The 17,279-nt window shown below is 39.8% G+C and overlaps 1 protein-coding gene across 16 annotated transcripts in view; it reads left to right on the top strand.

Annotated features, from left to right (window-relative positions):
* Positions 1 to 12,825, top strand: part of PTPRM (protein tyrosine phosphatase receptor type M) — a 482,698-nt gene extending 469,873 nt beyond the window's left edge. For 8 of the 16 annotated variants that reach the window (XM_064507225.1, XM_064507224.1, XM_064507229.1 and 5 more), the window contains 5 exons: positions 215 to 346; positions 3,438 to 3,563; positions 5,350 to 5,564; positions 7,678 to 7,813; positions 11,940 to 12,825. In XM_064507225.1, the coding sequence (XP_064363295.1) occupies positions 215 to 346; positions 3,438 to 3,563; positions 5,350 to 5,564; positions 7,678 to 7,813; positions 11,940 to 11,993 (663 nt within the window). In that variant the 3' untranslated portion in view covers positions 11,994 to 12,825. The remainder of the gene's footprint in view (positions 1 to 214; positions 347 to 3,437; positions 3,564 to 5,349; positions 5,565 to 7,677; positions 7,814 to 11,939) is intronic. The other 8 variants (XM_064507228.1, XM_064507239.1, XM_064507230.1 and 5 more) reach the window with 1 other exon arrangement.
* Positions 12,826 to 17,279: the final 4,454 nt, after the last annotated feature.

Raw genomic sequence — 17,279 nt, 5'->3', positions numbered from 1 at the left:
AGTTTCAGAAATACAACCTGCAGACGTTATATTCTATCCAAATGCCGTTTATTAGTTTGTAAACATACAAGATCTCAGGAAAGAGCTAAAAACATTGTATGAATTGTATAGGAAATAAGAATAATGCTTTTAATTTTAATGTTTTGGGGATATTGCTGCCATTTTGCAGGATGGATTTTTTTTTCTCTTACCATCTCTTTTTGCTTCTTTGCAGAGCTACAAGCAACCTTCAGCTTTTATAGTTACACAGCATCCCTTACCAAATACTGTCAAAGATTTCTGGAGACTGGTCCTAGATTATCACTGCACTTCAATAGTTATGCTGAATGATGTGGATCCAGCACAAGTAAGTCTAGAAAACTCCTCCATTCAACAGAGAAGTGTTAGTGCCTCATATGTTCCAGCACATGCGCTTCAGAACAGCTTTAGGACATAATTAGTTTTATAAAACAACATTAAACACCAACACACTAAAAAAATGATTTCTAGCTTGCAGATGCACATGGGAAAAAGGAATAAATAGGGCCATCAGCAGCTTCTCCACCAAAATGCTAATGCAGTTACACATACGTGCACCCTCCCATAATTTGTTCCAGTTAGAAAACATGCTTCGGGAAGAGCTGATCAAAACCAAAATGTTTTGGTTGTAGAATTCTGACTCAAATCTGAAACACAGCAGTAGTAGCCAAAAGTCATTTAAAAAGCCAGCAGCTTTTTATTTCCTTGCCTGAAACAGGTCAATGACCTTGGTCTGCTTACTAACAGATAGGTGTTCCCAGCAAGAAAATCTGTGTCACATTTGGCACAAAATGATGTTGTTAGCAAGGAGATAAGAATTGAACAAGAATGAAGACTGAGCATCCTTCGGAAGAGGAAACAGGGCAAAGAAACACATGAGGGGATGTAATTACCTTACAAAAGAGTTGTTCATGCTGTACATGTTCTTTAGAAAATTGGAAAACTGTACCTACCTGTTTGGCGATTTAATCGCTAGCATTAATCACTAAGCATCCTAGAGCCTAGCTTGCCACTGTGCAATTCCACGTTCTTATACTGATATAATTTCCCTTATTCCAATGAATTACACTAGCCCTGTACTGGAATAATGTGGTAGTAATCTGGACCCCAAATATGTAAATATTTGCTCATTACTGGTTCAGATAAGAGCAGTGGTTATTTTTTATAGCAGATTCCATGTCACATTTTTTCTTGATATGTTCAAAATCTTTTTAGCTTTGTTGAGCACTGTTCATACATAGAAAAATATTTCCTTTTGTTTCTTTTTAATGTGAAGAATTTTTTTAAAAAACATATAGTAATCTTCAGTTTTGTCTTTCAAAGGGATGTCTAGAAATTCTACACTCTGTTTTAAAGATTGAATTTCTGAATACCATCCCTGTCTATGGGGAGAAAAATAGCAATGAAAGAGAAAACTTTTATTCATGAGTCTAAGATTATTTTCTAAGTGAATGAGGAAAGACTCAGGGGAGTCAGACAGTTAGGGACTACTGAACAGAGGTTTTTTTTACTTGTGGGCAGTGTTTTGAATGTACAATAATGCTCAGCTATTTCAAGCATTTATTAGCCTCACAGGCTTTTAAAAGCTATTGGGATATGCAGTTAATATACCTGCCTCTGCAATATGTTAAACCTTTTCCCTCTAATGTGAGTAACAATCTTTTCATTAGGAATAAATTTCAAAACCCTCAGAGTAAACAGAAGTGGAGAGAGGGCAGAGTTTATTAAAACATGCATTACATTCAGATTTATTAATAATTACTGTTATTATTATTTATGTATATATGAAGTGTTTACATTTCCGTATAGATATTACAATTTATATGGATTCTTATGCTCTATGGGGAAATGAAATTCAACCCTTCACAGTGACTCTGACTTAAAGAGAGTCACTAGCATCACATGCATGCAAAATGCGCAGACCTGAATGCTTTTGAATTTCTTTGGAACTTGAAAATCATGGCTTCCTAAAACAGCTCTGGCAAACAGCTCTGCTTATTACCATCTATGCATTTTTCAAAGATCTGTTAGAACTGTATTCCTGCGTGTTTGAAAGACCTATACTGAATTGTGCACATGATGAAATGATCTGAGCACTGGCACGTGCACATCTCTATTGTATTTTGCTATCCCATACACTATTATATATCATAATAAAAATCAGTGTAAGATTAAGACAATACTTAGCAAGTAATTTGCTCAGCAGGCTGAACCATGTGACGTTTTTTAAATAAATGAAAATATATTTTCCTGCTTCAAAATTCTGTTTTTAACTCATTAAAGTGAATTTCTGCAAATCAGAGTCTGTTCTTTTTTACTGATATAGTAAAGAACTGTTTTTATGAACTGTAGTCATCTCTGAGTAGCTTTGTTGAGAAAAAAGTGTTACAAGAAATGCAAAACAACATCTGGGGAAAGTGTGATTTGTCAGCTCCTCTCTGGATCACCAGCAGCAATGCAGCAGAATGAAGACCACAGCTGTTTTGCTGAATGAAGGAAAGTTCCAAATATGAGATCAATGTTCCTGCAAGCAAACAGAAATTTCCTGGGTTCGTAATGAATTTTGGAGAACGTTTGCAAAAGCTACATGCTTGAATTGCTCTAGATATCTCTGGAAATCGTTAGGGTTTTTATGGAAAAATGGATAAGCAGAGTTTTCCAGGAGAGCCTTGATTTACTCGTTAACGTGTTGACAGAGATGATGATTGGTTCCAGGATTAAGCCACTATGATTTTATGAGACGCTGAAACTGGGCAAAATAATGCTAATATTACTTTGCGATCTCTAGATACCTAGAAGTAATGTTTTCTGAGCACAAAAGAAAGCATAATTACTGTTTTAAAGTGGCATTTGTAAGATGAAATGGAGCAGTTGTTGGAAATGTAAAGGAATGCTGATATTACCCAATGTCATCAGCTATGGGTGGAACAGATGAGAAAGTTAAATGCTGAGTTTGGAGAACTGATAAACCCTGTATAGTATAAAGCACACATTCTGATGTAGTTTGAATTGTTATCAACTTCAGGGCAATTGAAGGTACCAAGCCTTAGGTCTTAGGCTTCGTGCTGTCTCCTAGATGTGGTAATGTTTGACAGCATTCCCCTGTCCTGTCATACCGTATTGCAGAATTGACATTGAGTGTCAGAAATGTGTTACTCCAAATACCAGCGAATGGCAAATACAGCAGCAAGCAATAGCATGTTCAGTTAAGTGAAAAGGCATTTGTTTAAACTTATTCCACACACGTGAAATCAGAGGCCTTGAAACTGGTGGAGGATGGTGCACTGTGTATTTTATAAAGGCACGTGTGAGAACTTAAGTAATGAATGTAGCACAAAGAAAAATCTAGAAAAGCGTATTGAGATAGCATTTAACTCAAAGTAATTGACTGTGCACTCTTTCGGTTTTGCCTTCTATAGTTGTGTCCCCAGTACTGGCCAGAAAATGGAGTACACCGACATGGTCCTATTCAGGTGGAGTTCGTATCAGCTGATTTAGAAGAAGACATAATCAGCCGGATATTCCGAATTTATAATGCAGCCAGGGTAAGGATGTTATTTGTAAAAAAATTGAATCTCAGCAAATGAGCTGCCTCTACTCAAGTCACACAAAAAAAGGAAGTTAAACTTAAATAAAACAATTCTCATTTTTCAGCCTATTTATTTGAGAGCAACAGTGAAATACTGGGTCATGCCATAATCGATGAGGAAAAGGCCTTGTATGCATAACTACAGTAAAAAATATTTTAATGCCACATGCATTTGTCGAGCTTGTTAAATGCAAATGAAATAAATACACTATTCAGATTGTATGGGTAGTCAAGAAATGCTGAAATCAGTGCTGTTTTCAGCAGTTTTAAATTAGCCGTCTTGTATGTGTGTAGTGTTATGCAAAGAAGGCCAATACTAGGCATGTTTCTCAGAACAAGACGCAAGCTTTTAGTGAAGATCCTATCCCCCTAATCACACTTTTTAATACACGTAAGCAGTGTATAAGGACAAGCAGGTTCTCCTGCCCAGCTTTTATGCTCCCATAAAGTTGGCAGAAGAGTAGACTAGACATCTCTTTCAAGCTGAGTGGAAGAAAGATGCTGCCATGGATCAGGCATCCCTTCCCGCCGGGATGGCGAGTGCCTTTGCACTGGTGTGGTATCACTGACAAATCGCAGCCAGGAATACATGGCACTGTTGGGTCAAAAAGTCAGGAACTGCCCCGAGATCTGATAACCGTGAGGCCAAAGAGAGAAAGGCCCCAAAACACTTCCAAAGAGATACCCAGAATGCTTGTTTCTGCTCAGGGAAGCAGGTTTTAAGCCTCAAGCTATTTCTTTAGTGGTTTGAAGGCCTTGCAGTCCCAATAAATTGGGCAACGTGAAAACACAGTCTCCAAAAGCGGCAACAGGAGCCGTAGCAGGCTCTGGGGCCGGCTGGGGCTGTGTGGGGAGAAGGGGCAGTCAGTGGAGAGAAACTGGCCGGGAAATCAAGAGATTCCAAATTTTCCCACAAAAGAGACAAAATCCATTGAAGAATGTATCTAACGCTGCATCCATTTTGATTTATTCTTTTATCTTGTTAATCTTACATACTCTCTATTACCACTTACTCTAGAGGAAACCATGTAAAGTCAACATTTCCGTGTGTTTAAAAAAGTGCTCATTTTAAAAGTGGCCCTAAAACACACTCAGTTTGCACGGAAGTGAAAGCAGCAACTCCTAGACTGCGACAGTCTTCATGTGTGTGTTTATTATGCCCTTTTCCAAGGACTGTAATTTTCTGCCACCAGCACTTGTTCTGTGCCCCTTTTTTATTTTAAATCATTATAAAGCAACTGTTCAGTAACATTTCACCAGAGGTGTTCTGACTGCTTCAGTAACACACAATAAAATAAAATGTAGTTAGATTTTTATAAGCAAGAGAAGTTGGAGGGTTTCGTTTGGTTTTTTAAATGTTTCCTGCTTCAAAATATCTTGAGAGGTTTTGACCTTTCTTTTAAAAAGAGATAGAAGCAGGCAAACATCCTTCAAAATGTTGAAGCGTGTGAAAAAAGCAGAGGTTACATAACTGAAATTGCATTGCAGCTCTCTCTTTGCTACCAAGTTCCTGCTATGATATTAATTAATTATTTGCTTGATCCTGCAGCTGTATCATTGCTCTATTCCAGTCTATTTGTATAACATTGTTTTAAAACTCTTACTCTGATAGCTCTGTCGGAAATTAAAAGCCGTAACTCCTCAAGGGCAGTTGAAATTACATTAGTAGTTTGTCAGCAGCGATCTGCCTGAACAACTTTCCTTGTTGATGCAAATATCTGAATTACGTACCATTTGAACAGACCGCAAAAAATGCTGTTCCTTCTCCCTGCTTGTTGCCTGAATCTGTGCAGCCCCAGGACGGCTATCGGATGGTGCAGCAGTTTCAGTTCCTGGGGTGGCCCATGTACAGAGATACGCCGGTTTCGAAACGCTCTTTCTTGAAGCTCATCCGTCAAGTGGAGAAGTGGCAGGAAGAGTATAACGGGGGAGAAGGGCGCACGGTCGTACATTGCTTGTAAGTATTGGAAATGAAAGAGCAAGAGTAAGGGAATAGGGTTATCATAGGATTTGTGTCAGGTTATAAAAGTTTTGTGAGGAAGTGGAGAGGTATCCGTCTAATTTGGAACTGAATAAATAATACAGCTCCTCATTCAAAAGCTTGGAAAACTCAAGAAATTGCATAATTTTTTTTAATGTAGATTCATGAGTCTACCTTTCTGTGTTCGGGTAGACCCCTGAAAATCTGTGAGGTTTTTTGTAAGAAGATGATGGGTACAAGTTTACTCTATTTTGTAAAGATGCCCTGTGACTTGTCAAATGAAAAAGCTCATACTTACACTGAGTGTATCAAAATTGTATACTATCAGAATAATGTACTTTTTATTTCTGTGGTTTAGGATTCTGTGTCAGCTGTAGCCCATTAGAGGAACAATAAAAGTGGCACTGGAGAGTGTGATTCCTCTTCCAAACATGAATCACAGAAGTAAAAGAGGTGTGATAACCCAGTTGTGATGACCCTTTAATTGACTTATCTTTTTATAGTAATAGTATATTTTTTTCTCCTCCTGTGGCCTGTTTGCTCCTCTGGTAGAGGTCCTCATTCAGTCTGTCACCATCCTACTTTTGGTAGGGCTTAATAACTGTATGTGCTGTTTGCCGTCAGCAGTAGCTGAGCTTTTGAGACTGAGCCTTCAGTGCCTGAAGTCATATCCCTCTTCCTCCAAACACGTGCTTAAAGATGCTGTCATGATGGAGAAGGGACATACGCACATTAGCCTGTGCTTTCTTAAATTGGTACCCAAGAGTAGGGTATCCAATAACTTCCTGAAGTTTGGTTTCTAGTTAGTAGAAGTTAGACCTAAGGAGGAAAATCTACATGTATTAATAACACCCACTATCACTGACCTTGAACAAGTCATTGCAAATCTTTGCTCTTCAGTTTCCCCATCTGTAGTATGGGGATAATAATACTTTCATCAAAGGAACATTGTGTGATGTGATTAATTAATGTTTTGAGATCTTCAGCTGAAAAGACCCTTTTGAAGTGCAAATTACTGTTATCTCTGAGGTGGTTGATGATATTAAATAGTTGTACAACATCACACATGCGTCACTTCCAGGCAGTAAAGAAAGAAAAAACTCTAATATAATCCTTTTAAATGACTTTATTTTAATTAAAATTCTCAAAGAGTCCCACAATATCAGGCAATGTTTTGGCAGCAGAGAGCATTCTTTTCATACTGCCTGGATGTGACAGATGTGCGACATTGTAGCTTCCTTTGAAAATCAACCATTTGCGAAGCTGGCTCGAAAGACCTGCTACCTAACTAGTCTGCACTCCAGTAATTATTGAGGTTTATTGTTTTTGGTGAAGTGCAGCCTAAAGATTCTGATTAGAATAGCTGTAGAAATAACAGGGTTTCCAAAAAGAAAGAGATTCTCTTAAAGATTAAAAATAACCGAGGGTAAAGTATTATTAAATACTGTATTTGATCATGCATATGAACATTTGTGCCTGGCTTCTTTGTTAGCAAGTCACTTTGGGTTCTCATCCTCTGAACCTGTGGGTGGAGGGGGAATACATACACTTTTAATATACCTTCCCCGGCAGCGAGTGCTTCTGCCTGGTGCTGCAGGGGAAGCGTATTGCCTCCTGGAATATCTCAGCACCACCTAGCGCTGCATTAAAAGTGCAGCCACCAGAATCGTTTGTAGACAAATTAAAAGACCCACTTTCTGTATTGCATTTCCAGGCCTGATACCCATTACAACATGGTGCATTAATGGTGCAAAGGGGTGTTGAGCTGAATCTGGAAGTACCTTGTCCTTTTTTTCATCAGTTGCTTTGTGCTGTCTCAAGAGTTCAGTGAAAAGAGAGGTGCAAAAGTTGACCATTCAGTTCGCTTCAGGCTTTCAGCCTGTTGGACAATGAATCGTAGGTTTATGCTCATTTGTCCAATTAATTCCACAAAAAACATTGTTCTGCTTCAAGTTCAACAGTATTCATTATTAATATTCTGTGGTTTCTCACTACTGGAACTGGTACCTTCTATAGCGATTCCTGGTGCTAGAAGAACTTGTAACATAGAGTCAATTGTAATTGAGCCATTTTATCACTTTTATTGTAGGAACGGAGGTGGCCGCAGTGGGACGTTTTGTGCAATCAGTATTGTTTGTGAAATGCTCCGACATCAGAGGGCTGTTGATGTATTCCATGCTGTGAAGACACTGAGGAATAATAAGCCGAACATGGTGGACCTTCTGGTATGAGCATTTTAACTGCATCACTAAATAGAAAATGTTCCTTTTTCTCAGAAGACGCAGTAAGATTTCCAAGATTTGCAGTGGGAGTTGTTCACAAAGCAAGCAAGTCATTTTCAAAGGGGATAATGAAGTCACTTCACTTGTAAGAGTATTTTTACACTGCTTTCTTCCCAAGGAGACTTTGTCTCTGTTCATTTGAATTTTTTAAGAGTTTTAAACTTTCAGCTGAACATCCTTATTAATTTTCTTTTCTAGCAGGCTGAGCCAAGTGGAGAGCAGCCTTTGCATGGGAAAAATAATAGTTATGTAAAATGAAATGCCAGATTTTCAAATTATATATTTTATAAATAGCTTAATCGCCTAATATTTATCAAAGCCATGAATTTCAGTTTGACATCCAGAATATTGCATTTAATTATGGTTGCTCTATCTCACAGAAAGATTAAAGGAGTTCAGAAACAAGGGGCCATGTGCAATTATTTTCTTAGAGAGTGTTTTATGCTTTTTTTTTTAAATGGAGAATTGCTGAAGTGCCAGCTGCTGTGTCACGAGAGCCGCAGAACAGCTTAAAGCAGCAGGTTCTCACACTCCAGTGTGCAGTTGTGCGTTTGGAGCTGGGTGCAGCGAGCTGCCCTGTTCTGAAGCTTGGTCCCTAAAGACACCTGTTTTACAACAGCCTGTCACGGAGGTGGCTGCTCGGGAGGCAGCTGTATTGAAGTTAGCATCGTAAGCAGCAGAAAGCAGCACCTGGGCAGCTTCAGGGATGCCCACCCAATCTGAGCTAGTTTTGCAAGCTCTGGTTTAACAACTTTGGGTCCCTGAGACTTGTATTTCAACATCTTGTCTACTCTGCTGGGCACGCCAAGGAAGGACCGCTGCCACCACAGCCCCCGTCGCAGTGCTCCCAGCTAGCTTACCTATGAAGTCCCAGGCTCTCCCTCAGGCCAGGCTGTAGCCAGGCTGATGGAAAGAAGCCTGATGTTGCCAGCTGCATGAAAAGAGGAGGCAGTTTGCAACAAGCGCCATGGGGCCATGAGGCAGCAATATGAAACTGTGAATCTCATATTAGTGAAGCTTTTGCAGTCATGGGAGGGAGCAGCTTTTTTTGGCTTTTCTTCCTCCGGTTTGTATTCTCAGGAGGGGAATGATTGCACCGAGAACCATAGATTTTTATTTCCTGGATATTAAGAGAAATGTACTACTTCTTCATTCAGATAGTATAGCTTTGGATAGAGACTGAGCAGTCCTGCTGTTCTCTGTTCTCCCAGAGCTTAAGTCCACAGAACACACTGATCTTTCATTCATTTATTTTATAGAAATAAAAAAAAAAATTACCAGTGTGAAGATGTACAGTTGAAGAAAACACTCTCTATAAATTTCAGTTTGTGACAGTTCTCCAAGTACAGATTTGTCAGGCAGCTCTCTCCATTTTTAAGCAGAGATTTTTTTTTAATTAAATGGTAAATATATTATTTCAATATACAAAAATACCTTTCAGGAAATTGGGGAAGGTATTGACAATGCCTACCCTGTAAGGCCTTTTCAAAGCACTTATAAAGGAGATGAGTATTGCTTTCCTTATTTTACAGATAGAGGAACTAAGGCAGTGGTAGATCACAAATCTTCCCATTACCACACAGTTCACTGGCAGAGCAGAGGTGGAACCACATCTCTCTTGGTCTCTTGGTCTGCTACTTCATACGAACAAATATTTGAACTAGCAAGGGTTCAAAGGAATTTCTGTGCGGATTGTTTCATGGTAAAAGGGAGTCAGGACACTTTAGCTGTCTTCCTGGTCCTGTCATTGACTTTTTCCTTTATGGCCCTTATTACATTAATGTGTCTTTGCCTCAGTTTTCACATCTGAAAAATGAGAACAAGAATATTCATCCACCTTTGTAAAATGCCATGAGATCTGTTGAGAAAAGATGGTCTACAGATGCTCAGGATTGTAACTGCAATAGTATTTCCCAAGAGTAGTTTTAAGACTCTCAAAAAGCTGTTCCACACTTCCTCACTAGATGAAGGGCAATGTTTACAGTCCATACTTAGAGATTGTTTCATTGAACCCTTTGTTTTCCCTGTGAGTGTAAAAGTCTGGATGCCACATCCATTCAATACAGAAAATCCATGAAGTTCCACAGCCGTCATCCAAAGGTAGCACATGGTATTACAAAACCTCTGCTACAGCTTGTCCAAAGAGTTTTGTGATACATGCTATTGGATCTACCGATGGGTGTCCCAGAAAAGATAAATATTCCTCTCTGAAGCTAGTTAACATAGAGAGACTTTTAATATACATCATCAAGTGAATAGTAAAAATGTACAAAGGACACACATGAGTGAACACCGTGGGAAATAATAATGTCTGTTCTATAAGGCAGATGTTGGTTTTACTACAAATGACAGATATTCTGCTGGATCAGTAAATCACTATAAAGTGAGCATAGAAAAATGGAAATGGATGAGTGGCTGATCTCGTTTTGATCTCTGTTATGTAATTATAGAACGATTGTCATTTATTTAGAAACATACTTGTAATACAAGCAGAAAAGGAATAATTTATGTAATCCTTCTTTCTTTCCTTTCTTCTTTTTTATTCTCCTCTCATCTGAAAGAATACGCAGGCAGTTTATGGAACCTTGCAGGATCTTAAAACCCAACATACATCTCACTCGTAACTTAGGAGATATAAGCACCTAACATGTTTTCTTTTAAAGAGACAGTTGCAGTGAAAGAACTTAGAAACTATCCGTTCTTGTTTCTGGCTTTTTGACTGGTGTAGTTTGATTTGGGCTCTTAAATTTTAAGGTGCACTCTCTCCTCAACTAAAACGTGACCCAGAGCCACCAGTATCACTTACAGGCCAAGAGACTGAATCATTTGAAATGTTCACATCAGTCAAAAGGAGAATATATCTGAAGTGTAATTGTAATCTTTCTACTTGTGATGCTCAGATTAAGGCTGAGTCCTGTCAGCCAGTTAACTCCGTTGTTGTTACTACACAACATTACATGCTCAGTTATGTTTTGTTAATTGATTAAAGTGCGTCATAGAGAGGCATTTCAATGACAGAAATAGTCACGAAACTGGTAGGTATTTCCAAACTAAATCTTTAGAAACCAGAGCACTTGGATTCAGGGGACCTGCACCTACTATTTCTTTCAGCTCTTCTGTTTCATTTAAATGTTTGTAGCATTGCTAAATATTGCCGGTAGTAAGAATGAAAATGAGAGAGGATACATGGGGACATCAGAGGGACTTAAAATTGTTAAGTCATCAGTTACCACATGGTTTACAGTTGCACAGTGGGTGAGGGTCAGTGAGAAGCACTGGCCTTTTGTCCCACTGAAGACGTGAAGGGGATGAAGTCCTGACTGTTCATCTCCAAAGGATGCCGCCTGTGTCCAAATGCTGGGGAAGGGAACCTGCCTGGGCTCGGCCCCCTTTCCAAGCAGTTGCAAATAAACACAGCAGTCCCGTGTATGAAGCACAGGGTTGGTACCTGAAAACTTAGCCTTTGGGCAACAGAAGAGCTGAATCATCCAAACTGTATTAAGAGTCTAACTTAGGCATCACCATTAAATGCCAAAAATTAATTGGAGTGACTCCAGGCCCGAATGCATCTGTTTCACTCAGGGAGCGCAGTATTACAGTGTGGTTTTGAACTACACGTAGAGGAGGAACAGTAAACAGCCCTTAGTCTGAAACATAGTGAGTTCATGAGCAAGATTAAAATAGAAGTTATGAACTGGAAAGTCCAAGAGACTGGGTTTATTTTAAGATAAACATTTCTGAAGAGGAATTTCAATAGCTCCAATTCTGATAAAGCGCCACATGAGCTTTTTGGCAGATAACTGCCAAAGTCAATTTGTTTATTCATAGTCAGTTTTTGCCTACAAGTAGCTAAACACATATCTAATATGAGCTGCACCATAAGTTAATGTATGTAGTGTCTATTGTCTGGTTCATATAAAGATTTTCTTATCTGAATATAAATTGGATTTGCAAACTGGTTCCCATTGACCATTGCTGATAGTAAATAATTTTAACAGAAGAGAAATAATGAGTCCCTTAATTAAGATCCTTCAATAACTGATGCTGTGGTTTTCTGTGGGTTTTTCAGGATCAATACAAATTCTGCTATGAAGTGGCTTTGGAATACTTGAATTCTGGCTGATGGCAAAGACAGCACAGACAAAGCTCCTCCTCTCACCCCCACAAGCAAAGCAAGTTGCTTCATGATACCCGTGTAAATGAGATGAAGACTTCTCACTGTTATGCTTATACTGCTTTGTATAATTGGCTCTTTTTAAGAGCCCGAAAAGATGTTTATAAAACTGCTTGCCTTGCCCATTTCCCACTCTAATGCCGCTGCTTGACACCCATACGAACATGCGCCAAACCACATGGCAGTTGTTGAACACTACATTCATACGTAGCCATTGATGTGGTGAAGCAGCATAGTCCTCTGGTAAATAAGAGAGCACAATTATATTCTTATGAAGGAATTTGTACTTTTCTGTTATATTTCATTGCCTGTGATTCTCAGTTATTGTCACAGCCTAGTGTACATTTCTGTTCTGTGGAGAATGCTGTCTGGCATTTTGATAATATATGATTTTAGTTATATTTGTATTCTAACACGTGCATAATAAATGAATCATATGTAGCTTATCTGAACTAATGGAAACACATATACCAAATCATGTTAACTTTGTTGAATTGTAATTTCTATCCACTTTGTACCATTTCAGAGAATCTTGATAGAAATACAATTAGAAGATGCAAAATACAGGATGCTCAGATTAATATATCCAAAGCTTTTTCATTTGTTTATATTGTAAATATTTTTTGATTTCACCAAATTATTTATTCATTAAAATGAATTTTTTGTGAAGCACAGTGAGTGACAATCATTTTTATTACGCCCTGGAAATGCTTACTGTATGATAATGTAAACATTTGTTTACCTTGTATGGATTCTCAGCTCAATAAATAATTACATACATGATAAAATCTCGTTTAATTTAATATCTCTTGGCATCCGAGTGCCTTCAACTGAACCTCTTTTCAGATTAATTTTTGTAAATACTGAGCTACCTCCAAAGTCTGCTTATTGTGTGATCTAGTGTCGATCTGGCCAATAACAAAATGTCCCATGCCTATGTATACAGAGAAGTGAACTGCATGTTTACAGATGCACGTGCACAAATGGGGAATCTGAAAATTGCCCTTCGCTGTGACAGAAGGGCTGATGTTGGGCTTGCAGTACCCAAACTTGTCACAGGATCCCTCTAGAGCCTTGGGCATGCCCTGTCACTCGCCCTATGCCCACTGCTACAACGTGAGGGTAATGTGTGTTTCTTCTCAGGAAGAGTGACGTCTGTGAGGCTAGATTAATTCCTTTTGTTAAAAATACTGATACTGCAATGATTGTGGGCCATTTTAAAGTAAGAAAATCTATTCTCTTAGGTGGGATGTTACCAGTTCTACCAGTGGACAGTTTGACACAATTAAAGCTGTTCCCTGCCCTGAGAATGGTTGTACTTAGTTTCCAAGGAGTGCATGGGTGTTCCCCTTTCCCAGGAGCACTTGCCAGTGTTTGCCCGGGCTGGGAGCTGCCTCATGCTCACGGATGCAGCGCAGGAGGTGCAGCAACGAAGCAGCAGGGGAGGTGAATGTCCAGAACTGCTGGAATTGTAGGTCTTCTTCTCGCCCATTGGTATCGATGAGACATCCCAGGCAGAGCTGCTGCTTAGTACTGAAGCCTCCCAAAGCTATATGGGAAACCCAGTGCAAGGCAGCAGCAGACTGCAGTATACATCAGCTCCAAAAATGGTCCTTTGAAGGTGGCAGCCGTCTGAGATCTGGCCAGCGTCTATATAAATGTATCAAAGTCAAAAAGTTTTGAGAGCCTCTAAATCTAAGAGATCCAGCTTGGCTAGAATAACTCACAGCTTGTCAACTGCCAGTTGAAAACCACTGCAAAATTCAGATCTGAAGACTAGAGGATTGACTTCCTCAGCAGCTGAAAAGCATCTCTTTTAAAAGAAAATTGCATTAAAACATAGTTGGCAGCTACAGGCCATTGCTATAAATTGCACAGAGGTACTGAAGAACTTATGAAAAACTACCCCAGCCCTAAGAAGAATGATGGTCCTTGGGTCTACCCTGATAGCACCATAGCCTGTTGCAGAATATGATTTCTGTGGAGAAGGAAGGCCGTAATGTTACAAAAACAAATCAAAACCTCAAACATCATATTCATCAAAAACAGCTTGACAGACCAGGTATGTCACGCTTCCTTGTAATAATTGCTGGCATCTGTTCTTTGAAATATGGATGTGTGTGTCCAGTTTCTCCTGATGGATTCAAGTATTATTATATGGCTAAGTGCACTGAAGGAATGGTAGGACAGAAGATGATACAGGCCAAGTAATCTCCAAAGTGAATGTGATTTACTGAAATGCAGCAAGAATCATGGCAATCTCTCTTAAGGACAGAGACCTTCAGTGTCTGCTAGACACTATTTCAGATACTGTACTTTTCAAGACATACTTCACACTGGTGGGATTTAGGGGGAATGGAGGGTGAAAGGGGGCAGGGAAGGAGAGAGTTCAATGTTTCATACTGTTTTACTGTTTATATGACTAATGTTTTTTATTCTTCTTACATAGGCGTAGTCAACCCCATATAACAGAGCCTATGTAATGTTGTGCCAAAAGGCATTCTGTGAACTATGATGTCTTAAAATTGGAGCTAGCCAAAGAAAGCAGAGTGAGCTACTCCATGTCCTCCTTCCCATACTACAACTATCAATTGATAAAAATGATAGAGAAATCCAGGGTTCAGTAAAATAATATCTTGCCAAGGAGAAAAATGAGGATTTCAAGAGTCAAGAATAGAAAAAAAAGAAAGGGAGCAGGAAGAAGAGGTGCAGATGGAGGGCAGGAGAGGTACAGATGGAGGGCAGGCATTCCAGGAGCAGCATGCATCTTGTGAAAGCTCCTGGAGAGAGGGAGTGTACAGGAGACAACAAAAAGAAAACAGCAGTGACAGCTGTTTGAAGTATTCATAAACCAACTTCCATTTTCTAGAAGAAAAAGTTATACAATTACAAGTCCAGTACAGTTTCAGAACTTAAAGACACATCAATCCTAGTTTGGGAGGAATAGAGGAAGGGATGTTTTCTTTGATCCCCAGTACATGAGAGGTGCATAAATGAATAAAGAGCCACTTTAAATGGTTAGCCATATATATTGCCCAATTCATCTTCTTTCTGTGACTTGAGGTGCATGATTTTTGCCAAGCTCTGCTGAAACAGTGGCGATGGTGACAGTGAGAGAGGTTATCACATACAGATATCTGTATCTCTGGCAGTAACTCTTCTTCAACAGCAATGTTTCTGACAGCTTCCTGAGGTTCTTTATCAGTGAAATGAGTGTATCACTGGCAGTGTAGCTTCACAAAGTAGTAACCCAAAACTTAAGGACTACGCATAGTAAGATTTAAAAGATAAGCATAGAAAATGCAATTTATATTAAAATACCAGACCCTCCCACCAAGCTGAACACAGTGTGGCTCAAAATGCCACAAAGACTTCATCTTATCTGAAGGTGCCGGGCAGCATCCATGCACCTTCCTTTTGATTTTCTCCTTCTGCTGATTAGGGCTCATCTTTACTGTATCTGTAACGATTGCTTCTTGTTTCACTGTATGTGAGCATTCCCCCACATCTAACAAATTACATTCTCAATCAACTTTAATAAAGTATAGTAAGCAAGAAATAGATTTTTTTCTTCTTTAAGAAGCAGCAATAAGGATAAGTTGAGCCTTCTGGAAGTAGCTATTCCAGTCAGCTTTCTTTGGTGAGCCCTGGAGAGGCAGTAAGGATAGTAGCAAAGCTAAAGCCCCTCGGCATTAGTCACTCCAAAATGCTCACACCAGTATGAGCTGCTGACATTTAATTACAAGGTATAGTTGAGTCTCCTTTCGCTTGTGGTTGTTTTGAATTTTTTTCCCTCCATCAAAAATGACTAAATGAAAGAAAGAGTGAAAGATTTCAGCTCTTATTTGTAAGTTGACTTGAGGTTTAACAGCCACATTAGTTTTCTGATTCAAATGTGATTTTGCAGCTCTGTCACTCAGTGTAACTTCGCCAAGCAGTTGTATATTTGCCTTCAGGAGCTGAGAGGTACGTAGGCAGATCGCTATAACAGAATGATTCTGCCACTGTATTTTCTTTTGTTCATACAATTTTATCTTTATTGTTGTTTTCACAGTTATTTTATCAACTTGGAGCCTATTGAACATAAAGCTTTACACTTTTTTTAATGTTTACCAGTACTAATTCAAGGGGATCTGACTGGCGCTTCCAAGAAATAAATTCTCAAAGGGAGATAGCTAAGAATCACTTGGAGGAGTCAAACACGAAACAAGAAAACAGTGCTCAAGGAAAAGCCAAATTGGGCCTGATTCTGCTGCCATTACTGGAGTAACACTACTGAATAAAACTGTTCCTCACTCCAGTGCAACCCATGTCTGACTTTCATTGCTCAGCTTTATTAAAAGAAAAGTTAAAATAGGAAGAAAAGAAGAATGTACAGGTTAGTTCTCTTGTTTTGATGCTAATTAAGAAAGCCAATGGCCCTTGTCATTTTTTGGACGGGGTACAAGTGACAAGAAGTTAAAACTCATCAGACCATGTGAAAAAATAATGCAGTTTCTAGTGGAGCTTGCTTATTCTTGGTTATTTTTCACAGCCTAGACCTCGTCTATCTGGTGAAATTAGCCCACTGTAAGCTCATGCGTGAATTAGCACTGCCTTGGTCATTCATGCGCTCTCTGGGGGGGCCTGTACATATGGTGCTACAGGAGGCGGCTTGCGCTGCATGTCCCGACTGTGCACTGCCTGCCCGCTACGACCAGCCCTGCCGCTGCCACCGGCGCTCGCCTGTCCCGCCCAGCCTGCTTCAACCAAAGCCACCTTCTGAAAGCCAGCCGTGTCAATCCACCACAAATGGCCATGAACACCAACAGCAAAATGCCTTCCTCATCCCTGCTGGATATTTCCAAGCAGACTTTTCTGTGGAAGGATGGAAAGCTAGCTTCTGCACCGGTGATTTCCCCAGACTTGCCCAGTCTCCTGCTCTAAGCCTGACAGCCGGTCTTCTGCTCTAAGCCCTAAGTCGATGCCACCTCCAGCTGCTAGGTGTTTCTCTCCTGCTCCTCACCCGTCCTCAGGGCAGGGCTGTCGCTTCTCCTGGCCCAGCTGCAGCTGGCTGGTACAGCATAGGAGAGGTGCTCCGCTACGCTGCTCTCAAGTCTTGATCTCCTAGCTGAGCATGGCACCCTAGGGGAAGACCCACTGCCTACTGGGATCACAGTCGTCCCTGTCACCCCAGGTTCGCGTGCACCCTGCACTGCGAGCCTCCATCCCAGTCTCTTCACCATATTGACATGA

Source organism: Dromaius novaehollandiae, chromosome 2 (assembly GCF_036370855.1).
Source record: "Dromaius novaehollandiae isolate bDroNov1 chromosome 2, bDroNov1.hap1, whole genome shotgun sequence".
Lineage (NCBI taxonomy): Eukaryota > Metazoa > Chordata > Aves > Casuariiformes > Dromaiidae > Dromaius > Dromaius novaehollandiae.
Note: the sequence above shows the minus strand (reverse complement) of the source record. Positions and strands in the feature narration are given on the sequence as shown.